General features: G+C 37.6%; 1 protein-coding gene across 1 annotated transcript in view; it reads right to left on the bottom strand.

Annotated features, from left to right (window-relative positions):
• Window positions 1–2,048: 2,048 nt before the first annotated feature.
• Window positions 2,049–23,357, bottom strand: part of Smp_176970 (serine/threonine kinase) — a gene marked incomplete at both ends in the record, with an annotated part of 25,975 nt that continues 4,666 nt past the window's right edge. Inside the window, 6 exons of the mRNA XM_018799770.1 lie at window positions 2,049–2,169; window positions 4,038–4,095; window positions 6,555–6,760; window positions 9,980–10,173; window positions 13,221–13,318; window positions 20,693–20,896. Of these exons, the coding sequence (XP_018651526.1) occupies window positions 2,049–2,169; window positions 4,038–4,095; window positions 6,555–6,760; window positions 9,980–10,173; window positions 13,221–13,318; window positions 20,693–20,896 (881 nt within the window). The remainder of the gene's footprint in view (window positions 2,170–4,037; window positions 4,096–6,554; window positions 6,761–9,979; window positions 10,174–13,220; window positions 13,319–20,692; window positions 20,897–23,357) is intronic.

Raw genomic sequence — 23,357 nt, 5'->3', positions numbered from 1 at the left:
ATAGGGAGTGAAGTAGTCGAACGCGTGGACAACTTCACTTATCTTGGAAGTCTGATCAGCCCTAATGGGTTGGTGTCTGACGAAATCTCAGCACGGATTCAAAAAGCTCGTTTGGCTTTTGCCAACTTACGTCACCTATGGCGAAGACGAGATATCCGTCTATCAATTAAGGGACGAGCATACTGCGCAGCAGTTCGCTCTGTTCTACTTTACGGCTGTGAAACATGGCCATTAAGAGTAGAAGATACTCGTAGGTTACTAGTATTTGACCACAGATGTCTTAGAAGTATTGCTCGCATCTTCTGAGGTTCGGTGCAGGGTATTAGGGAACGATGGTAAATCAGTTGATGAGGTGATGAATCTTCATCGACTGAGATGGTTGGGCCACGTGTTACGTATGCCTGAACACCGATTACCACGACGCGCTATGATGACTAGTATTGGGGATGGTTGGAAGAGAGTTAGGGGCGGCCAAACCAAAACATGGCATCAGTGTTTGAAGTCACTAACTTCTAGCCTGAGCCATGTTGGCAGATGCAGACTACCTGGTTGGGGTCCGCGTGACTATCGTAACCAATGGTTGGAGACTCTAGGTGACATGGCTCAGAATCGATCACAATGGTGTAGGTGTATACACTCTTTATGTTTCCTTAAACCTTGAGATTAAAATTGCTTCATAACTGTCTTTCTTCCTATACTATATCCTTATATACAACCTATATTTTATATATTACCACCATTAAATTAACTATTTCTATGAATCCGGTGTTCATCTTTTTGTGCTAACGAGGTATAGCAACTTGGATCGATGCATAAATGTGCCTGGTCCTACGTTGTAGCTGACTGACTGACTGATTCGGCTTTTATGATCCTATTGATCTGATAATAAATCAAGTGAGTCATATTTTCATCTTCAATTAATTCTTGTTGTATTACGATCTACATCGAATATAATCAGTAATTCAGTTCATCACTAACTAGTTAATTAATTTCATCGGTCATATTGTTCCCCTAGAATTTCGGGAATACATAAATTTATAAATGATAAACAGGAATATTGTCTAATAGACCTTCAAAAACAACTAATAATCTATCCATCTATTGAATTTACTGTTTCATAAACCCTTAACAATTCAATTAAAATTACTTCAATCAGTCAGCAATCAGTCTATCATACTCAGATTACAATCGGTTGCAAATTTGGTTCAATTCAAGTTACCATCATGAATCGATCAATGTTAGACCACCATTGAGAACTTGGAAGCATTGAACGGCCGTGCCGTTCTAGTATGGAACCCCAACAGTGCGCACCCACGATCCTGTTCTCGGGATCCGAACCCAGGACCTTTGGTCTCGAACATGAACGCTTAACCACTAGACCGCTAAGCAGGCATTCAACGGTGTTAATGTCTAGCTTCAACCAATACAATCTATACTTCAAATGTTCATCTTAAATGTCCTATTTAAGTACTCGATGAGGTTAATTATCTACCAAGTATTTTGAACTCATTTTCCCATACATAATTACCTGGTTTTGAAAGTCTAAATAATACAATATAGCAGGGGGTAGTCAGTTGATTTATCTCCAGTTCGGAATAGTTTTTAGGGGAAGGGGTGAGTATTTTCTGTGAGCAACCGAACGTTGGCATATGTAACAACTGGATTTTTAGAATCATCGCTACTGGTACGGTACAGTAACGTTATCAATGGTAGTAAGATTATAGTTCTAAAAGGAAGAAATGAAACGCGGAAATAAAAAGCATGGAACAATATTAAAATTTAGACCGGCTTGCACACCGTCACCTTGGGTCCTCAACCAAAAGTTACAATCATTGTCCAGTCTTCAGCCTACATGTTTGCATGTATCAGCATAGCTTCAATCAGTAGTCAACACCTTCCTGGACCGATACCATATCTTGTTTTGGTCACTAGTTTTTCTGAAACTAATATTAATCTGTCAATCATTTCCTACTGAGATAGGCAGCGGTTAAGTATCAATAACAAATGACTGTTTGAATTTTCTCGGAAATAATTGAAATTCAAAATATTTATGGCGTCAAAATGATGAATTCTAAGCAGTTTACCTCTTGAGATTCTGAAGATACATCTTGATCAAGAATTTCGTAAGCTTCATGTAGCCTCTTCAAGCCCACATTCTTTATACATTCCCTATTGATCGGTTCAATGAAAAGAACAATAATACAGAGTTATATTTATAATTCTGAGTAAAAATGGATTGTTTACTCGTTTACTCAGCTCACTGCTCACTGCTGAGGAGTCCTAAAATAGGACGAAACGGCCGTCCAATGCTTCCAGGTTTTTTTGGCGGTCTAGCTTCAATTGACTAATGCTTTCAACTATGAAAATACTGAAATCTCCACAAAACCCCTTCTGATAATATTTTATAATTGATTGTTGATATAATAAAATGAATTTGACTGGCCGATTTCGGCATGTGGATTTTTACAGCAGATATCATGATATTATCGACATTTACAAACTAATATTTGGGCAACATTATAATCCGAGACAAGTACAACTTCTTCTTCGAAACTAATCAGCTGGAATAATTTGTTTTCTAGTACCTATGTACTCCCCAAAGACTTGGATTCAGAATATCTCACCATGGATATCAAAGTCTTATTCAATGAGTTGTTGAGACATGGTTGCTACTGAAATGTTAATCCGGTATCACTATAACTGAAATGTAATTGAAATGGTCCGAAATACAAACGAAGAGTATAGACGCTGATGCTATATGGACATTTACCACAACATCCAAGTACCGAATTTCGAATAATCTACCAATGAATTCATGTATTTACAAATTTACTTTATACTGTGTTATGAATTCTCCTATTACGGCCCAGCTACTGTTATTGCTTAATACTCATGGACACAATTTCACTCGCCAAGTCCCCAAATCAGAACACAGTTGAAAAGGAAAATAAATATATTCCAAATAAGAAGGGTGAATGGAAATGGGAATCGCAATAAGAAAAACGTTAGTCTATTTATAATTTTTACATAAGAAGATTCATGAGCCTTCACCAAATATCCGCTTGCGCTGATTGGTTAGTAAATAGCTAGTCAACGTGCCTCAACACAATTCTACACGGTTCATACTTTAATTCAATCCATATCCTTCTAACAGACTGATTAAATTCAAATCACTATAACTTCATTGAATGTCATAATGAATAAATTCACAGTTGGACCTTACTGATATTCACTACTGGATTCAGCAATCGTCTCCATTGTGTTCACTATCAAAAGTATAATAAACTTATTGTTATATCCTAACGAGAATTATGAATGATAACTTTTGAGAACTATTTATGGATCAATACGATACATATACTTTTCATAGTTAAAAGCATAAGTCGATTAAAGCTAGACCACCATGGAAAACCTGGAAGCACTGGACGGTCGTCTCATCCTATTGTGCTACTCCTCAGCAGTGCGCACTCACGACCTCGCCTCACGAGATTTGAACTCAGGACCTATCAGTATTGCGCGCCAGCACTTAACCGATAGATCACTGAGTCGGCCGGCATCCAACGGTGTTAATGTCTAACTTCAACCAACCCACGAAGTTGAGCAACCATTCACCAATGTCTTCAGTGAGTTGATATCTCACAACAGACCTGGTTGAACTGCACTGGTTACTGCTTCTCACTAGAACTCCCAGAAATACCTCATGGAGCCAGTCACTGCATCTGATCATTATCAGAAGGGGGTTTTATGAAGATTTTAGTAATTTGATATAGTTGAGATCATGGGTCAATTGAAGCTAGACCACCATGGAAAACCTTGAAGCAATGGACGTCCGTTTCGTCCTATTGTGGAACTCCTCAGAAGTGCGCACTCACGATCCCGCCTCGCGAGATTCAAACCTGGGACTTACCAGTCTCGCGCCAAAGCGCTTAAAAATTATCTTAGATTCCAATACTAAACTTAATTGATTAGTCTCATTGTTTATACAGTGTTTCGTTTATGATTTACATTGTCAAAGAAATATATATAAAATATCATACCTGTGTAGTTCTACAAAACGTTGTTTTAAATGTACAGATCGATTGATTGTTTCTTCTTCTAAAGAAAAAAAACAAACAAAAAAAATTGAACAATAAACGATTGAACAGTCAATTACTTTCTTATAGGAATTCAACATAGTATGGACAATAAAATCTACAAGATGGATGTTTCAATATGAATGAGTGGTATAATAAACAGAACATGTAATTTAACATAATTATGATTGACACATACTTATAAAAATTAAGTAGTTGAACTCATAAGTCGATTAAAGCTAGACCACCATTGGAATTCTGAAAGCACTGGACAACCATTTCGTCCTAGTATAAGACTCCCTTAGCAGTGCACATCCAGGATTCCGCTCGCAGGATTTGAACCCAGGACCTTCGGTCTCACTCGCCAACGCTTAAACTCTAGACCACTGAGCCGGCATCTAAAGGTATTGATGAGTCTCATAATAGGGCGAAACGGCCGTCTAGTGCCTCCAGGTTTTCCATGGTGGTCTAACTTTATTAGAATCATGAATTCAACTATTAAATTACTTATGTGTTGAAAAAACAGTAATTTAGAATAGACGAAAAGAGACAATAATTATTCGTAAATATAATAAAGTGTTGCTCTGGTTGTTAGAACACTCTGTCCTGGATTGCCCAGGACAGAGTTGGATGGAGAATGCTGGTGGGCGGCCTATGCTCCTCCACGAGGGGTAACAGGCGTAAGTAAGTAAAGTCAGTAATAATAAAGTAAAGGAATTTATAATCATATGTGAATAACAAATGATTTTGATTACTTTACTGATGTCTGCACTGTGTCTACTATCTATAAAGTGGCTTAATGATTGCGCTTATGAAAATTTTATGGGAACAAGTCCAGAAAACCCTAGTTGAAACTATTTTCTCAATCTTTCTTATACATTTACTACTATCTCATTATAAGATAATACTTAGAGAATCTGTGATTTAGCAAAGAATAACATTTTGATGGTAAACCTCCATGCTTTTTAAAGCCATTATAATAAGAAAAGTAGTTTACAGTAAAGTTATCTGGTATCAGGAACTGACAATATCTGAAAAACTAATGGGAATTATGCAGGGATTTAACTACTTTCTATTCTTTGTATGGGAACCCTCATGAACGTACATAAAACAGAACTTCGGAGACTTAGATTTCACTCCAAGTTCATCAACTTTTGAATCGGAGAACAGGAATTCAATGTTACATATTTCTAAGTTCTATATATTCCCAAGATAATGTGATGATCATCCAGTGGAACCGATGAAAATAGCTGCTGTCACAGTTAAACTCTGCAGATCAAGGCTTCCCTAATGAACATAAAGGTGTTTTTAAGTAGTTTAAAAAAACACTTAGAAAGGTTTATGAATAGTTCAATTTGAAATGGGCGGGCGAAATGTTGTAGGTAGCTTAATTAGCTGAATGTACCTGCATCTCAGAGTTGATGTTCACTCTGGTACTCGAACCCAGTACCACTCACTTCAAGCGCCATCACGTTATCCACTTAGCTACTGAGTCCTGATAGCCATTAGCTTGTGAGATAGGGTAAGGTGTAAATTCATTTTGTATTGCTTGTTTGAGTCTTCCCATTGCAGTCCTAAACATCAATGGGAAGATTCAAACGAACAATACATAATAGATTTCTTTGTTGAATCTAGGAGATAATAATAATCTCAGGTTGCATGCATCAGACAAAATCAACATCGTACAAAATCTGTTTCAGTAATATAAATTTATTACATCTTTCGCTTCCACTCCAAATCCGCCTGTAGCCCCTCCGGAGCTGCTGCCGGTCTCAAGCCCGGATAAAAGAGGAGGGTTAGGCATGGGGTTAGCGACCCCATCCCATAGAAAACCAACTCGCTAAAAAACACTAACCAGAAAAAATAATTCAAACAATTTAAACTCTGCTCTGAGAGTTGAAGGAAGAATTATGACGCCTCATGATGAAAGCCAAGTTCCTTCGGAAGTCACGAGGTCGATGCCACCTTTTGCTTCCACTTCAATATATAGTTTATATTGCCCTTGCCCATGTACAGGTTTATTTATAGACGTTCAAACTAGTTAAACAGTTTTTGAACTAATCTGTAGCAAACAAATAGTGTTTTATATTTCAGTAATTCATGCATATTCTCATATTATTAGCTATCATAATGATACACTTGTAGTGTCGGTTGCTATGTCAAGCCTACATATCTTATTCTAGCTTTCGGACAGACCAATTTATTCATTATTCCTGAGTCACCTCAAACCTTTTTCAATTAGTCGCTTTGCCTTCGCCTAACTTTGCTTTGCCTCACTTCCATTCGCCTCGCTTCGATCTGACTATACAGGGTTTTGGGTAAACACTTCTAAAGAGTCACAAATTAGAATAAAGCAGCGATCTAGTGCTGTGTAGTTGTTAATTAGTTATCAGTTAAATGTCAGTCCGTGATGAGAACTGTTTTCAAAGCAAAGTAATCCCTATAAAACTATTCAATGAAATAAAAATATTTACAACCTACTTGGTTCAATTGGTCCATTATCCTCTAAATTAGGCTTGAATAACAACCTCTGGTCTTTACTTAGACAATTGTTCGAATTAGCAAGTACAGTTGGTACTTTGTTACCATTTTTACAACGTGGAATTATCGCAGGTGCACCAGGATGACAACCGTCTTTTAAAGTATCTGCTAAACAGTTTACAACAGCTTCAATTTCTTTATCATCACTGAAATGTAAAAAAGATAGTATACTGGTAGATTTGTGTTGTATCTCGAACTTAGATTTCTTAGTCTATCGCACGATACTTGAGCACTCGAACGCTAGAACCCTCCCAAGTCACAAATCAGAAAACAGGTAGAAGGAATGTTATTCCAAACAGTGTTAATTATGGTACAAAACTGTCAGGTATTTATAGTTTTTAGTGGAAACAAAATCATCATTATAGTTATCCAATCCGCATACAGGGAGTTATCAGCATTGTCCAATAGGGAAGCTCCACGTAGCAATTCTAGAATATTCTTCCAAAAGCTGATTGGAAGGAATACGTCGGGCTCCTTCTGGGCTTCTTAGAGCTTCTTCGACTTCACCTATGGACCATCCTCACAATTTGGAGATGGATTAATTCGTATAATTATGATCTCACTGAACCCAATAGACAATAAACTTCTTGGGGTGTAGAAGATAATTCCCATCTTTCATTACAATTTCACATTCTCAATAAAACCAGGTTAGATGGTATGGATACTTTATGAGTTGCTGGATAAGGTTATGACTAGATTATTGTAGTGTTTAAAGATCGTTAATAGGAGATCCTCTTTGACATAAATTTAATGTCAGTCGGTACTCATCACCAAGGCGTATGTATAATCATTAAGAACTTTATACTTCCTTCGCAATTCAAACCTGTGACACCCAGGTTTACAGTCTGAAACTACTAATAAGATATCTGGACCTCTTGTATGGCTAAAATATTTACATTGATTGACCAGTCAGAGGTAACCAATGTCGTATTTCGATAGTATTTCTTAGTGATTGAATTTCATTGATAAAGTCACAGACAATAGTTGCAATAAATCAACTCGAACATTTATCAGAATAAAATTAGGACTTACATTAAAATCATGGACCGATCCAAGTTAGACCACCATCGAAAACTTTGAAGCATTAGATAGTCCTTCCATCCTAGTAAAAGACTTTTAAGCAGTGCTCATCTACGACTCTTCACTCAGGAATCGAATCCAAAACCTACGGTCTCGCGTGAACGCCAAACCTCTAGACCAGTGAGTTTGTATCCAAAAGTGTTAATATGTAACTTCAATCAATCCGTGACATTAAGCGACCGCCTTCTATTGTCTTTGGTGGGTAATTACCTTACACCCGACATGATTAAGCTCCACTAGTCATGAATTCTTATTGAAACTCTAACTTAGATCGGTTCATGATTTTAATGAAATTCAACAATCTTCACAACTCCTTACTGAAAATAAAATTAAGACGTTGATCAGAAAAATCGTAACTGGATTAAAAATAGATATAAGATAAGCTAGGAAATCGGTAAAAGAAATTAACAGTGGGAATAATTCAAGAATCCTCATCAACATATGTAGTTTCCAATGCAAAAATTTGATTATCTGCATCATGGACTAATATTAGTTAAACAATCTTCAAAAATAAGGAGGCATTGGAAAGTCAACCACTGACCAGTGAAAACGAATTATGACTGCGTAGTACTATGAATCGATTAAACTTGAACCTCTAGTTGTCAGTTAGGTTATCTATAGTCAACGAACTCACTTTAAGGACAAAAAGATTCATCTTTCGATCTATGACAGTTAAGCCCAGTATTTAGAGGAAATGAATGTCTTGTGTTTTTTAGTTTTCTGTGGCTCTCTAGCTAAAGTCAAATTAAGATTTTTAAAAAAACTATACTCGCATTGAATATTCTTAACAAACTATGAACAAAGCTAACCTAGAATGAAATTCTCCTAGATATTATTCCTTATTTCATAAGAATCAGCCCGATCATTGTTCATAGTTAATCACCCAACTGCATCACAAGGCAAGCCCTAACATAGAATCCGGAAGAGAAACGGAAAAGAGGAAAGCCAAAGAACACAATACGCCGTGAAATAGAAGCACATATGTAAAGCATGAATTTTAACTGGAAAGAAATGGAAAGGATTGCCCAGGACAGAGTTGGATGGAGCATGTTGGTGAGCGGCCTATGCTGCTCGACGAGGGGTAACAGGCGTAAGTAAGTAATCGTTCGTAGTTGTGCTTGGGAAATCACCTGTAATTTTGATGTAGGTGCTGATGATGTCGTTCAGAAGGACGATGTAAGCTCCACGACCAAACCATCCAGCTCAGAGAACAAACCTACATCAAAATCACCCACCTGAGTTACAAATCTTCTCCACCAACTCAACTGTAATTTTATCTAATATACCTAGTTCCATTAGATCAGACGATTTAATAGATCAAAACAGAAGTGATAAAGCATAACTGATTAGGTTTCACTCATTTAAAGTAATGAACGTTTATTAAGAATAAATCGGAGAGCTAAATAGTTGAAATGTCTTTTTCAAAATACAAAATTTTGATCAATTAGTTAGTGTAGCTCATTTAACTACAAGTTTATGTATATGGCATCAAGGTATACTGTTTTTACGAGGCTAATTCTAGTAACAATCTGGCAGGACCTAGGTAGACGGTAATGTTCTGAAACGCTAGACCAAATAGAAAAATCCTGGTGATTTAACCACTGACCCCCCCCCTTGAAGTTATGTAAAATACTACTCATTGTTTAAATAAATCTGTTTATTTAAAAAAATTGTTAAAAGATAAATGTTAACCAGCTGCTACCTTGACGTGGTGGTCGGGCTTACCTATCGTGATGAACCAATCGAGCTATACTGGCTGGAACAATCGTTCCTCAAGGTTCTACCATGCCCGACAAGTCATTTGAAGAACGGTAAAACCGAACGCAGAAACCCAACGTCCGAAGGCGAAGTTTTACTGCTGATTGTAGAAAGGTGTGACGGCAGTAAGGTGCTTACTTCAAACAACCAGCATAACAGCGATGCTGCCTTTCCACAAAGGTACGGTAGGGTTAGAAGAGGTCGACCCTAAAATGCACACCCCACTCCATCCCACAGATTTCCGTCTCCGGCAGTAAGGTCTCAACAAGTACAGAGCTAACACGAAAATTACTCACAAAATCTCGTATGCGACCGACCTCAAACAGTTGTCCTTCGGGCACTGCGGTCATGCTCTCAGGTCACTAAGACCACCCCTCTTGAAGAACCCTTCCACGGTGTGAGCAACCGGGAAGTGTAACCGTTCTCATACCTCTAACAGTACTCAAGATCACTGTATTCATTGAGTTTTTTATAAATCAATAAAAGAATTACTGAGCAACAAAAAGTAACTTTATAATGCAACCTACTTTTGATGTACTAATTGATTGTTAATATCATTTTGTCTATTATCTTGTTCAGTAGAATAAACTTGTATATTATCATTCCAATTTTCTTTTCTGGAAATATCTTTAAATTGATCACTTGATAAAATATGATCCAAAGGATTTGGATCCGTTTGCTTCGTTTGTGATGTAGAATTCGATTTACATTCTAGAACGTTCTGGAAACATGAACATAATACAAAATGTATATCATCTGGAATTTACTTCTAGTCATAGTTCTAATTAATCAATTACATGTTACCTTAAATTGTCATGATGTATTCCTCACCTACTAGAGTGTTTCGGACTGTTATTCCATGTATAACTAACCGGCATAATGTTATACTGACCCATTTATATGTTGACGAAACACCTCTCAACTAAATTCATTTGATGTTTAAGTAGTTTAAAGATTATGTTAGTCAGTAATGAATATTAAATCAAGAATTTCCAAAACAATATTAGATAATTCACTTAGTATTGTTTGTTTGAATCTTCCCATTGATGTTTAGGACTGCAACTGGTCAGTCTCTAATTGGCATATGTGCATACTGTGCGTATTGCCTCGATATAGCCCTAATTCACAAGCATTGTATGCAAAGACCGATAGTGGCTAACAGTGGAATCCAGTTTGACCTGTTTGGGACTAGTCGGCTGGATGTATCTGCATCTCAGAGTTGATGTTCACTTTTGGGACTCGAACCCAGTACCGTTTGCTACAAACGCCATTGCGTTATCCACTTGGCTACTGAGTCCTGATAGTCAATTGCTTGTACAATGTGAGGAAGTTATATAAAGCTTGTGACTTCAGGCAATATCGAGGTAGTCCGCTAATATAAACTGCCTAAATATTATGTATTGCGATAGGACTACACGAAATTCTACCGATTGACCAAATTCAGATATCCTAGTTCGACCCCAATACTGTTCCCCAACTCCAGTAAATCAGAACACAGCCGTTAAATGAGAATTGTTTATGGGGTCAGCAGCACAACAAAAGTGGTTTACAGACAAGGCATATTTATACAGTTAAAATGACTATGAACAGTAACCAATGGAAAGAAAGGACACGTAAAGGTTATAATTAGGACAACTCAAAATTGACCAATAGGGAAACGACACGTGAAAGTCATAGTTAGGACAACTGTAAATAATGACCGATAGAAAATAACATGCGAAATATGTGAAGAGTCTGAAAACATACGACTTTACTTTCGAGATAATTTTGGGATATTCCTGTGAATATCCTAACATCCGCACAGGATACTCATATTCCAACAAGAGACTGATCAATTGCAGTCCTAAATAACAATGGGAAGATACAAGTATACAACGCCGAGTGAAGGTACTTGTTAAAGTTTTTGATTTTCAAAAGTTGTTGATATTTAGAACTGCATTTTATTAGCTTCTGTTCACATATGAGTTCCTTGAATAAATGCCCCATAATTCTTTTTATTATAAGTTGATTATGATTCTGATGGTGGCTAATTATTGAATCTACGATGAAGGTTTCCTTTTATTTAAGGGCTCATCATATGGATGTATTGCTTTTCCAGTATTGACGTTCAAACTGACTCTTGAATATATCACATTTGTTGAAGAAGTTGGTGGTTGTCAAAACCCACTAGCTTAATAGATAATGTATAAGCTGTGCTTAAAGCAACAGCTACATGGTTCCAATCTTTATGTGAACATCAACCCTGGGTACATAGAATTGATCAGTTCTGAACTTAACTGCTACTTCTTGTTTAACAGATAAACATAGTTTAGTGGCCCTTAAATATCTGGCTCCGGCTAGATCGGACGAATGACTGCTGTCGAAATATACATCCTAGCTATCCTTGTGTATAATCATCGACGTAAATCGCGTTGATAAATAACGGAATTAATTAAGTCAAATATGAGAATGAAGTTTGAATACGTACATTTCGTAAACTCATTGATCTGGACAGATAATCAGGGAGACACAGCGAAGGAAGCGAAGAGAAATGCATTGGAGAAGGCATATTAGCGAACTCAGTGAGACTGTAATTTATGGACGACCTTTGGACGACAGTAAAAAACCTTGGGAATGTCCACCTACATACTGTGGCTAAATGAGGGTTATTAAACCAGTGTGAGAAATTAGAATTATGATTTACAATTGATAGTTACGGTTAGAAATTAGATTTAGGGTTTTTATTACAAACTGACATTAGCTATAGTGTCAAAACCCTATTAATCCAAATGAGCAAATTAATTTCTCGCCAAAATTCAAGACCTATTATCATAAATCTGATTAGTTCGTCCGTAAACTATAGTCTCGTCGTTGTCGGCCACAACGTGGAACTTCGTACGTACGTACATCAGTTCGAAGTGCCATACCATATTAGCACAGAGATGAAGTTGTCAATTCAAATCCCATAGTGGTAGTAGTAGTAAGAGTATAAGTACTATGTGAAAGATAAGGGTTTGAAGATGTTATTGAAGGAGTATAATACAGTGAAATAAATTTGGAAAGAGAAAAAGGATACGGACATGAGGAATTCAGAAGATTAGAATTTGGTAGAACACAAAGAGTGGATGCACCTTTGCTATTGCAAACGATTTTGAGTCATGTCATTCAAGATCTCTAACCATCAGTTGCTATCATCTCACGAATCCCATCCAGGTAGTTTACACCTACCAACACGGCCCAGTCCACTTGTCAGTGACTTCATGGATTTGTGCCACGTTTTGGTCTGGCCGACCCTAGCTTTCTTCCAACCTACTCCTACACCATAAAGCATTGCACGTCGGGGCAGTCGATGGTTGGGCATACATAACACGTGTCCCAGCCATCTCAACTGATGAAGTTTCACTACTTCATCAATCGATTTGCCATCCTTACCTAATACCGGTTTCCTAACAACTGAATTACTTACTCGGTGGTCCCAGGATATACAAGCAATGCGTCGAAGACACCTATGATCGAATATTAGTAGCCTATGAATATCCTCTACTCTTACCGGCCATGTTTCACTGCCATAATGTAGGATAGAACGAACTACTGCACAGTAAACCCGTCCTTTGGTTGCTAGACGGATTCGTCTATCCAAAGGCTAGAACAACCTAAATGAACTTGATATATAGTACCAGCCCCCCCCTATAACAGTTCTATTCACCATCATTTCAACTCAAATATCTGAATAATATCAATAGTTTACACAAAAAACTTGAATATAAATTCGGATAATATAATAAATACCTTCTTGATTTGATCAATACCTGATGATGGAGATGAACTTATATTACAATGAATTTGATTGGTTAACAATTGTTCAATATTTTGATCCTTTATAACCTCTAGATAATGATTATCATTCAATGGATTATGTTTAGTTACTATGTTAGTGATTAAATTATTTTTATAATTTTTATATAATTTAGGTAACATTGATACTGGTAATATAGAAAATGAATAAAAATGAAATTTTGATATTTTATGTAATTTTAAATTTGAATGGTTACTATGGTGATTATTATTATTATTCGACCTTGAAGATTTGATAGTTTGAACATGTTCTTTTTGATATTCATACTTTAATTGTTGATGATGAAGATGATGTTGTTGTTCACCTAAAATAATAAAAAAGCATTCTTAGAAGGGGTTTTGTGGAGATTTCAGTATTCTTCATAGTTGAAATCATGAGTCAATTGAAGCTAGACTACCATGGAAAACCTGGAAGCATTGGACTGCAGTTCTGTACTATTATGGGACTCCTTAGCAGTGCACATCCACGATCCCGGACTCGCGAGACTCGAATCTAGGACCCACCAGTCTCACGCCAGAGCACTTAACCGATAGACCACTGAGCCGGCATCTTTAGATTTATATGTTAAGTAAATTCATGATAAAATAGAATAAACTTACCTATATGTCTGTTACCGTGTGGAATGTGATTGAATAATAGTAATACTTACTTACTTACGCCTGTTACCCCTCGTGGAAGAGCATAGACTACCCATCAGCATTCTCCATTCAACTCTGTTCTGGGCAATCCTTTCCAGTTGTTATTCATCCTTTACATATCTGCTTCTATTTCTCGACGTAATGTGTTCTTTGGCCTTCATCTTTATTAAGAGTAATAGTTAGTATGTAATTTGTTATATCCTAGTGAAGACATAAGTACAGGTAACTCCCAGGACTTATTAATGGGCGATTATTCTATGTATATTCCTATTGTATAACTATTCAGTAACTAGATTATCTATGTCTATATTCATCTGTTTATAAGCTTCAATTTGACCTATGGATTATTATTATACGAATTACTCTTCCTAAATTATACTCAGTTTATTGATTATTGTCTCCCATATTCACAGCCACATTTGGCATGATCTTGTACAAATGTTATTTTTTATTTGATGGTTTGATGTGGTCTGTTTGTCTGGTATATAAACTGAGAATGCTTGAAATAAATGATTCGCATAGCAGAAGCTGTAACTGGTGTTTTGGACTCAAATGGAAGGGCTAGTTGGACAAGCGACCGATAAGTACGCTAGACTGCTCATACTGGTCGAAGTTATTGGTTTGACACAGTGCTCAGATTGGAAAAGTCGTATTCCGATTGGTGGATAAATCACGTGATAAAAGCCGGACATAATATCGCAACAAATTGGCAGACGGCCTTATTTTTTTTAAAATTTAAAGCATAATTTACATTAAGACAACAGTTTACGTACATGATTGAAGTCTCATTGTTTTATAGAGAGCACTTAGAATCATAAAATCTATAATTTCACCACTTCTTCTCATGAGAAAAGTTAGAGGAGTTAATCAGATGAGTCAGTCAGTCAGTCACAACGTAGGACCAGGCACATATATGCATCGGTCCAAGTTGCCATACCTCGTTAGCACAAAAAGATCAACACCGGATTCATAGTAGTTAATTTAGTGGTGGTGGTAGTATATAAATTATAGGTTGTATATAAGGATATAGTACAAGAAGGAAGAAAGTTATGAAGCAATTTTAATCTCAAGGTTTAAGGGAAGATAAAGAGTGTATACACCTACACCATTGTGATCGATTCTGAGCCATGTCACCTAGAGTCTCCAACCATTGGTTACGATAGTCACGCGGACCCCAACCAGGTAGTCTGCATCTGCCAACATGGCTCAGGCTAGAAGTTAGTGACTTCAAACACTGATGCCATGTTTTGGTTTGGCCGCCCCTAACTCTCTTCCAACCATCCCCAATACTAGTCATCATAGCGCGTCGTGGTAATCGGTGTTCAGGCATACGTAACACGTGGTCCAACCATCTCAGTCGATGAAGATTCATGACCTCATCAACTGATTTACCATCGTTCCCTAATACCCTGCGTCTAACCTCACTATTACTTACCCGGTTATCCCAGCAGATGCGAGCAATATTTCTAAGACATCTGTGGTCAAATACTAGTAACCTACGAGTATCTTCTACTCTTAATGGCCATGTTTCACAGCCGTAAAGTAGAACAGAGCGAACTGATGCGCAGTATGCTCGTCCCTTAATTGATAGACGGATATCTCGTCTTCGCCATAGGTGACGTAAGTTGGCAAAAGCCAAACGAGCTTTTTGAATCCGTGCTGAGATTTCGTCAGACACCAACCCATTAGGGCTGATCAGACTTCCAAGATAAGTGAAGTTGTCCACGCGTTCGACTACTTCACTCCCTATCCTTAGTTCAGGTGTTGACGCAGGTCAGTCCTGGAGTAACAATTTACATTTGGATCGGGAGAAACGCATCCCAAACATCCTGGCATTATTACTGAGTTCCAACAGAAGACTCTGCATTTTGTCAGCGTCTTCACCAAACAGGACTATGTTATCTGCGTATTCTAAGTCGATTAGTGGTCCCCCTGGTAGGAGATCAATTCCTGAAAATTCAGTCGACGAGAGTGCTATTTCCAGCAGAAGGTCTATAATGAAATTAAACAAAAATGGGGATAGTGGACAGCCTTGACGGACACCACCTGAGGTTGTAAAATTACATGATAGTTCGCCATAAGCTCTGACTCGACTGATAGTGTTCGAGTAAAGAGCCTTCACAAGGTTTATGTACTTCTGAGGTACACCTTTTAATGACAGACACTGCCACAGAACCTCTCGGTCTACAGAGTCAAATGCTGCTTTCAAGTCAAGAAAAACTATCATTGTCGGACGCCGATAAGTATGTCTGTGCTCTAAAACTTGACGAATGGTGAATATGTGGTCGATACAGCCACGACCAGGTCTGAAGCCAGCCTGACTTTCTTGTGTTTGCAGTTCACGAGTCTTAGTTAGGCGCCTGATAATTATTGAGGCAAGTATTTTAGATGCCATGTTAGTCAGACTAATCCCTCTATGGTTATCGCAGGATGATTTTGACCCCTTTTTATATATTGGGACAATCAGTGATTGTGACCAGTCAGATGGGATTACGTTCATCTCCCAGATTTTAGCCAGAATATTAGTCAACCTAATCGCTAAAATTGGACCACCATATTTAAAGACCTCTGGAGCCAATCCATCTGGACCAGCTGCTCTTCCTCGTTTCAGATTACCTATAGCCTTTTGAACTTCAAGTAGGGTCAGGGGGCCTACTTCAATGTTCCATTCAGGTTTTCTGGGAATAGTGGGTAGTTGTGCAGTAGCTGAAGGCCAGCTAAACTGCTCCTTAAAGGGTTCCGTCTTTTTCCGAGATTGTCTCACTTACACTTGACTTCTTAATTCCGGTTTCTTTTATTAGTCTGAATAGTTGCCTGGTGTTGCCTACAGCCGCTGCCTTTTCCATCTCTTTTGCTTTCGTTGCCCACCACTGCTCACGATCGTTCCTTAGATTTTTAGTTAATCTAGATCTAATTTGTTTACGCTCTTCGTCGTGTTCAGAGCCTGATGGGATGAGTTTACGCGAATCCATCAGTGAAATAGACTTAGAAGAAATCCACTGGTATTTTGGAGCCCTATGGTTTAAATAACTAATAGATGTTACTGCTGTTTCCACAGCTGTTCGTGTGTCTTTCCAAGCAGCATCTGGGTCAGTCTCGTTTACAGAACTGCCTAGATGTGAACTCAGTTGCTTCTGGAATTCGCATTTGGCTTTCTCGTCCTCCAGTTCAATCCTAATGGGTCTTCTTAGTGTACTTTTCCTGCGTCCATTGAGGCGCAGACAAATGCGCGCTCGTATTAAAGCGTGGTCAGAGTCTAAACATGTATCCCAATACGAGCGACAATCTTCTATTGAGCCTCTCCAACGATGACTGATGACAATATGGTCTATTTGAGTCCATCGTTAGTTTGGTGAAGGTGGTCGCCATGTTAGACGATGTCTCTCCTTATGCTTAAAATTAGTGCTTGCTAAAAATAAACGATTGTCTGAGCATAGTTGCAACAGACGATCACCATTATCGGTTCGTTGAGCCGAAATACTAAAACACCCACCTAAATGTCTTTCTGTTTGATTTAAGCTGCCTACCTGGGCATTAAAGTCACCCGCTACGACTACTATGTCTGAGCACTTAGCTTTCTAAAGAAGTTCAGAGAGCTTTCTGTAAAAGTCATCTTTCACTTCATCATGGTTGCAGTCAGTGGGAGCGTAGGCAGAAACGACGAAAAGGCAACGACGTGTGTCCCTATCCTTCCGAGTTCTTACGGAGCCATTTAGCCGGACAGCACACAGGCGACTGTTAACGGGGATCCATTCTAGTAGTGCCTGTTCTGCCCTTATTCTTAGTGCTATGCCTACACCTGCAAGTCCGCGAGAACTAGCCAACGGGTCGCCAGATACACGGAGGGTGTATTTCCTTAGCTGTCCATTTTGGCGAGGTGAGGTCAAGTGAATGACCACACTAAGATCCTGTATGCGTGTTTCGGAGACACAGCATACATCAATGGTACGAAATTCTAGGGTTTTAGCTAAGGAGGCCTGTTGACCGATTTGACTTAAAGTACGTACGTTGAAGGCTCCAATGTGTAGCTTGGAGCGAGGTTTTAGTAGACCTGGGACAGCATTTCGTGCACTAGAATCGTTGGTGACACTTGAGGAGGAAGCCAGAAGAGGAAGATTAGTGTTGAAAGTCAAGGTAGAAGGAATAGTAGGAATTGAAGAAGGAGATTGATTATGAATACAGTGGTCTTGAGTGCTGTTAGAGGTATGAGGGCAGTTATCACTTCCCGGTTTCCCACACCGTGGAAGGGTTCTTCTAGAGGTACCTGAAAAGGAAATTGGGTTAGAAGTGGTCTTAATGACCTGAGAGCGTGACCGCAGTGCCCAAGGGACAACTGATTGAGGTCGGTCACACACGACCTTTTTGTGGGTAGTTTTTGTGTTAGCTCCGTTCTTCAAAGGGCCTTACCGCCGGAGACGGATATCCGTGGGATAAGGCGAGGTGTGCATTTTTAGGGTCGACCTTTTCTAACCCCACCCCTCCTTGTGGGAAGGCAGCATCGCTGTCATGCTGGTTGTCTGAAGGAAACACCTTGCTGCTGTCACACCTCTGTACAGTCAGCAGTACGACTTCGCCTTCGGACCTTGGGTTTGCTGCTTTTAGTCTCACCGCTCTTCAAACGACCTGCCTGGCATGGTAGAACCTTGAGGAACGATTGTTCCAGCCAGTATAGCTCGGTTGATTCATCACGATAGGCAAGCCCGACCACCACGTCAAGGTAGCAGCAACGGTCGGGCTAATCAGATGATCATTTGAGAGATATTAGAAATGATTCTTAGACCTTCATACGTTTCATTAGTCAGTATTAATACATATCGTGGATTGGGCACACTTTGAGGAAATCACCCAACTGCGTCACAAGACAAGCCCTCATATGGAATCCTGAAGACCAAAGGAGAAGAGGAAGATCAAAGAACACATTATGCCGAGAAACAGAGATAGACATGAGAAGAATGAACAAAAACTGGATAGAACTAGAAAAGAAGCCCCAAGACAGAGTGGGTTGGAGAATGCTGGTCGGCGGCCTATGCTCGATTGGGAGTAACAGGTGTAAGTAAGTAATTAATGCACATCATTATTGGCAATGATATACCATCAATAGAATTTGGCACAGACGTATGTGTTAACGCAAGTTACTACACTATATTAACACAAAGAGATGAAAATAATAAGAAAACTTCAAAAAGAGATCTAAACGAGGTAGTAGAAGTCATCATGAGAAATACTTAACTTTTTGGAATATTACTTGAAAAGATAGAATGAAAAGGTATCTTTCATGGAGGACAGGAATTCGAGACCCAAAGAAGGATAAACAGGGAATGGATTTGTAACATTGTTTACTTCTGTATCTTCAAAAGTCTTTCATAGACACTAGATATTGAAGCTTTGTATTATTTATTATATTTCAGCCTACTCTTTTTATCAATAAGTAATATAATACTGAAACTAAATCATTTTGTCATAAATTCATTTAGTATTGTTTGTTTGAATCTTCCCATCGATGTGTTAGGACTGCAACTGGTCAGTCTCTAATTGGCATATGTGCATACTGTGTGTATTGCCTCGATATAGCCTTAATTCAAAAACAAACAATAGTAAATGAATTTAAACTTCACCCCATCACACAAGCAAGTGGCTATCAGGACTCAGTGGCCGTGTGGATAACGCGATGGCGTTTGAAGCGAAAGGTACTGATTTGGAGTCTCAGAGTGAACATCAACTCTGAGATGCAGGCGCATCCGGCTGACGAGTCCCAAATAGGACGAGGCGCGCGTCAAACTGGATTCCACTGCTAGCCACTATCCATCTTTAAATCATTTTGTCAGTTTGTTGTAGATTTTTCTTGTTATCTTGTTATTTGTTCCTTTATAACTACTGACTTCTCATGTTTAACAATTCCTTTTGATTGTACTAAACTATTGTATTTGTATGAACTAATGATTCTTTCGTACTTAGTGACCCATTTATTACGAATTCCAAATACAATACATTCATTTGTGCTCATCTAGTTCTACTTGTTGTATGTTGCATCATTTCTGGAATTCCAATACTTCATATAAACTTATCGACAACAGGAGCTATGGCTTGAAGTTATTCATCTATTTTCCTGACTTTCCAAAACAGTCACTGCTATTTTTACGTAGTAGTCAAGCTTATCCATCGTCATGGCCAAAATCAAACTTTACTGACTAAAGTACATGTTCCTTTGAGAAACACTATGTCAAGTAGTTATGTTGGACAGCGGTAAGATTACTAGTAATAAAGTAAGCCCAGATAACTAAATCTCACGGCTGACACTGCTGGAGTGTCATGGCGGTAAACATTTTAGCCCAAACAACCAGTATATTTTGCCTTCTCATAGCGGAAAATAGCCATTAGAAAAGGTCAGTCATAAGGGTAAAACATCTCACACTACCCCCACCCGAAGTTCCATCAGCATCTGTTAGGTTTCATAAGCAAAGAGCTAACACACTAATAACTACTAACAAAAAAAACATATGTGACAAGTCGTGATAAGTTGTCCTCTGGATTCTATGGTTATACAGCCAGTTTCTTTTGTAGACTCTTCAGCATGAAATATCATTCAACGGTGTGAGTAACCAGTTGATAACCGCTTACATACCTTAATACAAACTCATTCATTTGAATAACTCTATTCTACTTGCTTACAGCATAAAAGGAATGGAAACTAATTCTTATATTAAAAGATGTATTCAATACACTTTTAAACATATTTGATATATAAAACAATGACTCTATAAACTTACCTTCAACTTCAGACATTTGACGACGTTGACGACGACGTAATCGAGCATCTGATAAATGTCTATGAAGTGAATCATCTTTAAGTTCATCAATACAATTAACATTACTCGGATGAATCTGTCTTTCATGTTGTTTATATACATCATTACGATCAATAGACAAAGTTTGCTTCGATACTAACTGTGAATTTTCTTCACAATTTTGTTCTTTATTGATAATGATTGGTTGCTAAAATTAAATGAATATGATTACTAATGTTAGGTTATTACATAACTGTAAAAGGTACATCCCTCTACTAAAATAGTCAACCGATACTTTTCATTACAACACAATTGATTTGAATTATTTCTATGATGGCTAGCAGTGAAATCCAGGACGCGCGTTTCAATCTATTTGGGACTTGTCAGCTGGATGTACCTGCATCTCAGAGTTGATGTTCACTCTAGGACTCGAACCCAGTACCTTTCGTTTCAAACGCCATCATGTTATCCACTTACCTACTGAGTCCTGGTAGCTGACGAGTCCCAAATAGGACGAAACGCGCGTCAAACTGGATTCCACTGCTAGTCACTGTCTATCTTTGGTTATTGAGATATTGTTTTCATATTAATTCATAATCTTAAGGACAAATCTAGTTTTATTGGTACCTTTGATAAGTGTCAATAAGTCTGAGGTGTATAAAAATCAACTACATTTAGCCAAATGATGATTGTTCAACATTAAATGAAGTGAATAGTAAAGTCAAGTGACAATCATTATTCATGAATGAAGTTAGAATTGAAGAAAAAACCAGCATGTTATTCATAGAACTCAATAATACAGACTATACATCATTTCAGTTGTTGGATAATTCAATCAAAGGAAACTAACACAATGTATCATTACACCAGGGTTACATGGTAACCTAATTAAATATTGATGAAGAACATTTAGTCATAAACATATGAACTACTCATTCTTAACTATTTATATTTCTTATATATAGTTAGAAATATGAATTTTTAAGAAGAACCACACCCAAAATGAATAGTTTCCGTTTACTTCATTTCGTATGGGTTACATCAAACTTTACAGCTTTATATTTCTTTACGACCACCTTGCTTCTAGACTGTTATATCTCGTGGAGGATTATGAATGGTAACTCTGATAAGTACTGATAAGTACTCAAAACTGCTCAATGAGGCTTTTGTGTATCATTGGATCCGATCGATAAAATCATTGCTCTCTAATTGAGCGATCAATAAATTCACTCCTCTCTTATTGACGGGAATCAGTACGTTCACGTCTATATATATCAATTGGGCACGCTCTCAATCGATATAACATAGATAACATTCATAGGTTTTACAATTCAATTTATTTGTTCAATTCACATTCCATTATTGAAAGCATAAGGCAAAAAGTCGTGGGTATTAATCTCAAGTCAACTGCCTAAACAATATTATGTGAATGTAAAAAGGAATTATTCAGCGATGTTGCTTTTTTCGTCTGTCTGGAAGGTCTAAAATAATATACCGCTAACTACAATACAGCTATGTGCAAAACCTAAGATCTAATGATTTTTAAAAGCTTCATATTAGGCCAAAGGAGAAGAGGAAGACCACAGAATACATGAGAAGCATGAACAAAAATTAGATAGAACTAGAAAGGAAGGCCCAAGACAGAGAAGGTTGGAGAGTGCTAGTCAGCGGCCTATGCTCCATTGGGAGTATCAGGCGTAACTAAATAAGTGAGTAAGTAATTAAGTAAGTAATGGTCTTCATATTAGATCACTTGGAATACGTTCCAAAATGATAAATGTATGTAAGACGCATACATAAATTGTAGAAAGCTTAGTAAAATCTTTGAAAAACCTTGTTTGGCTTATTCATCTCGGTAAATTCGAAGTTTCATAGTAAACGTATCTTCTATGACTTCAGCCATTTGTAATAATATTTTGGCAAAACCATTAACTACCTTCTGGAAGCAATTTTATAAATCATTTTCAATAATCAGAGGGGGCTTTGTGGAGATTTCAGTATTTTTCATAGTTGAAATCATGAGTCAATTGAAGCTAGACCACTTTTTAAGCTGCGGAGGGAGTTCATGGAAATATGGGGAGAAATATGGAGTCAAGGAATAACATATAAGCTTGTGAAATAATTAAGATTATCATAAGGTTGTAACAAACTTTTTGGCTAACTAAATATACACGGTCATTGTAAAACACTAGTAGTCATTTTGTACAGCTAATTAAATAAAGGACAATAGATTAAGATATTGTACAACAGAATGCAATCCACAGTACATAAGAGTGGCTACGTTTTACGCAAATACGCATTTTCAGTATGCTTGCATATATATATATCATGTAAATTAGAGCAATACACTTAAGAGAATAATCAGGTTCTCAGTTAGATCTTTCTCAAGCTATACCATAATATACTGAGGAATTTCTATGAATATCTAAAAAATTTCTGAACCAATCTAATAAATTTATGGGTCAGTGATAACAATGAAAGCAGATAATTACCCATAATACACTTACTTACTTACGCCTGTTACTCCCAATGGAGCATAGGCCGCCGGCCAGCATTCTCCAACCCACTCTGTCATAATACACAAAATGTACAGACTGATAATAATTTGATAAATGTATGAGTGGTGATAAAAAATGACAACAAACTA

The sequence above is a fragment of the Schistosoma mansoni genome, chromosome 3 (genome assembly GCF_000237925.1).
Source record: "Schistosoma mansoni strain Puerto Rico chromosome 3, complete genome".
Lineage (NCBI taxonomy): Eukaryota > Metazoa > Platyhelminthes > Trematoda > Strigeidida > Schistosomatidae > Schistosoma > Schistosoma mansoni.
This window is presented reverse-complemented; position numbering and strand designations above follow the sequence as displayed.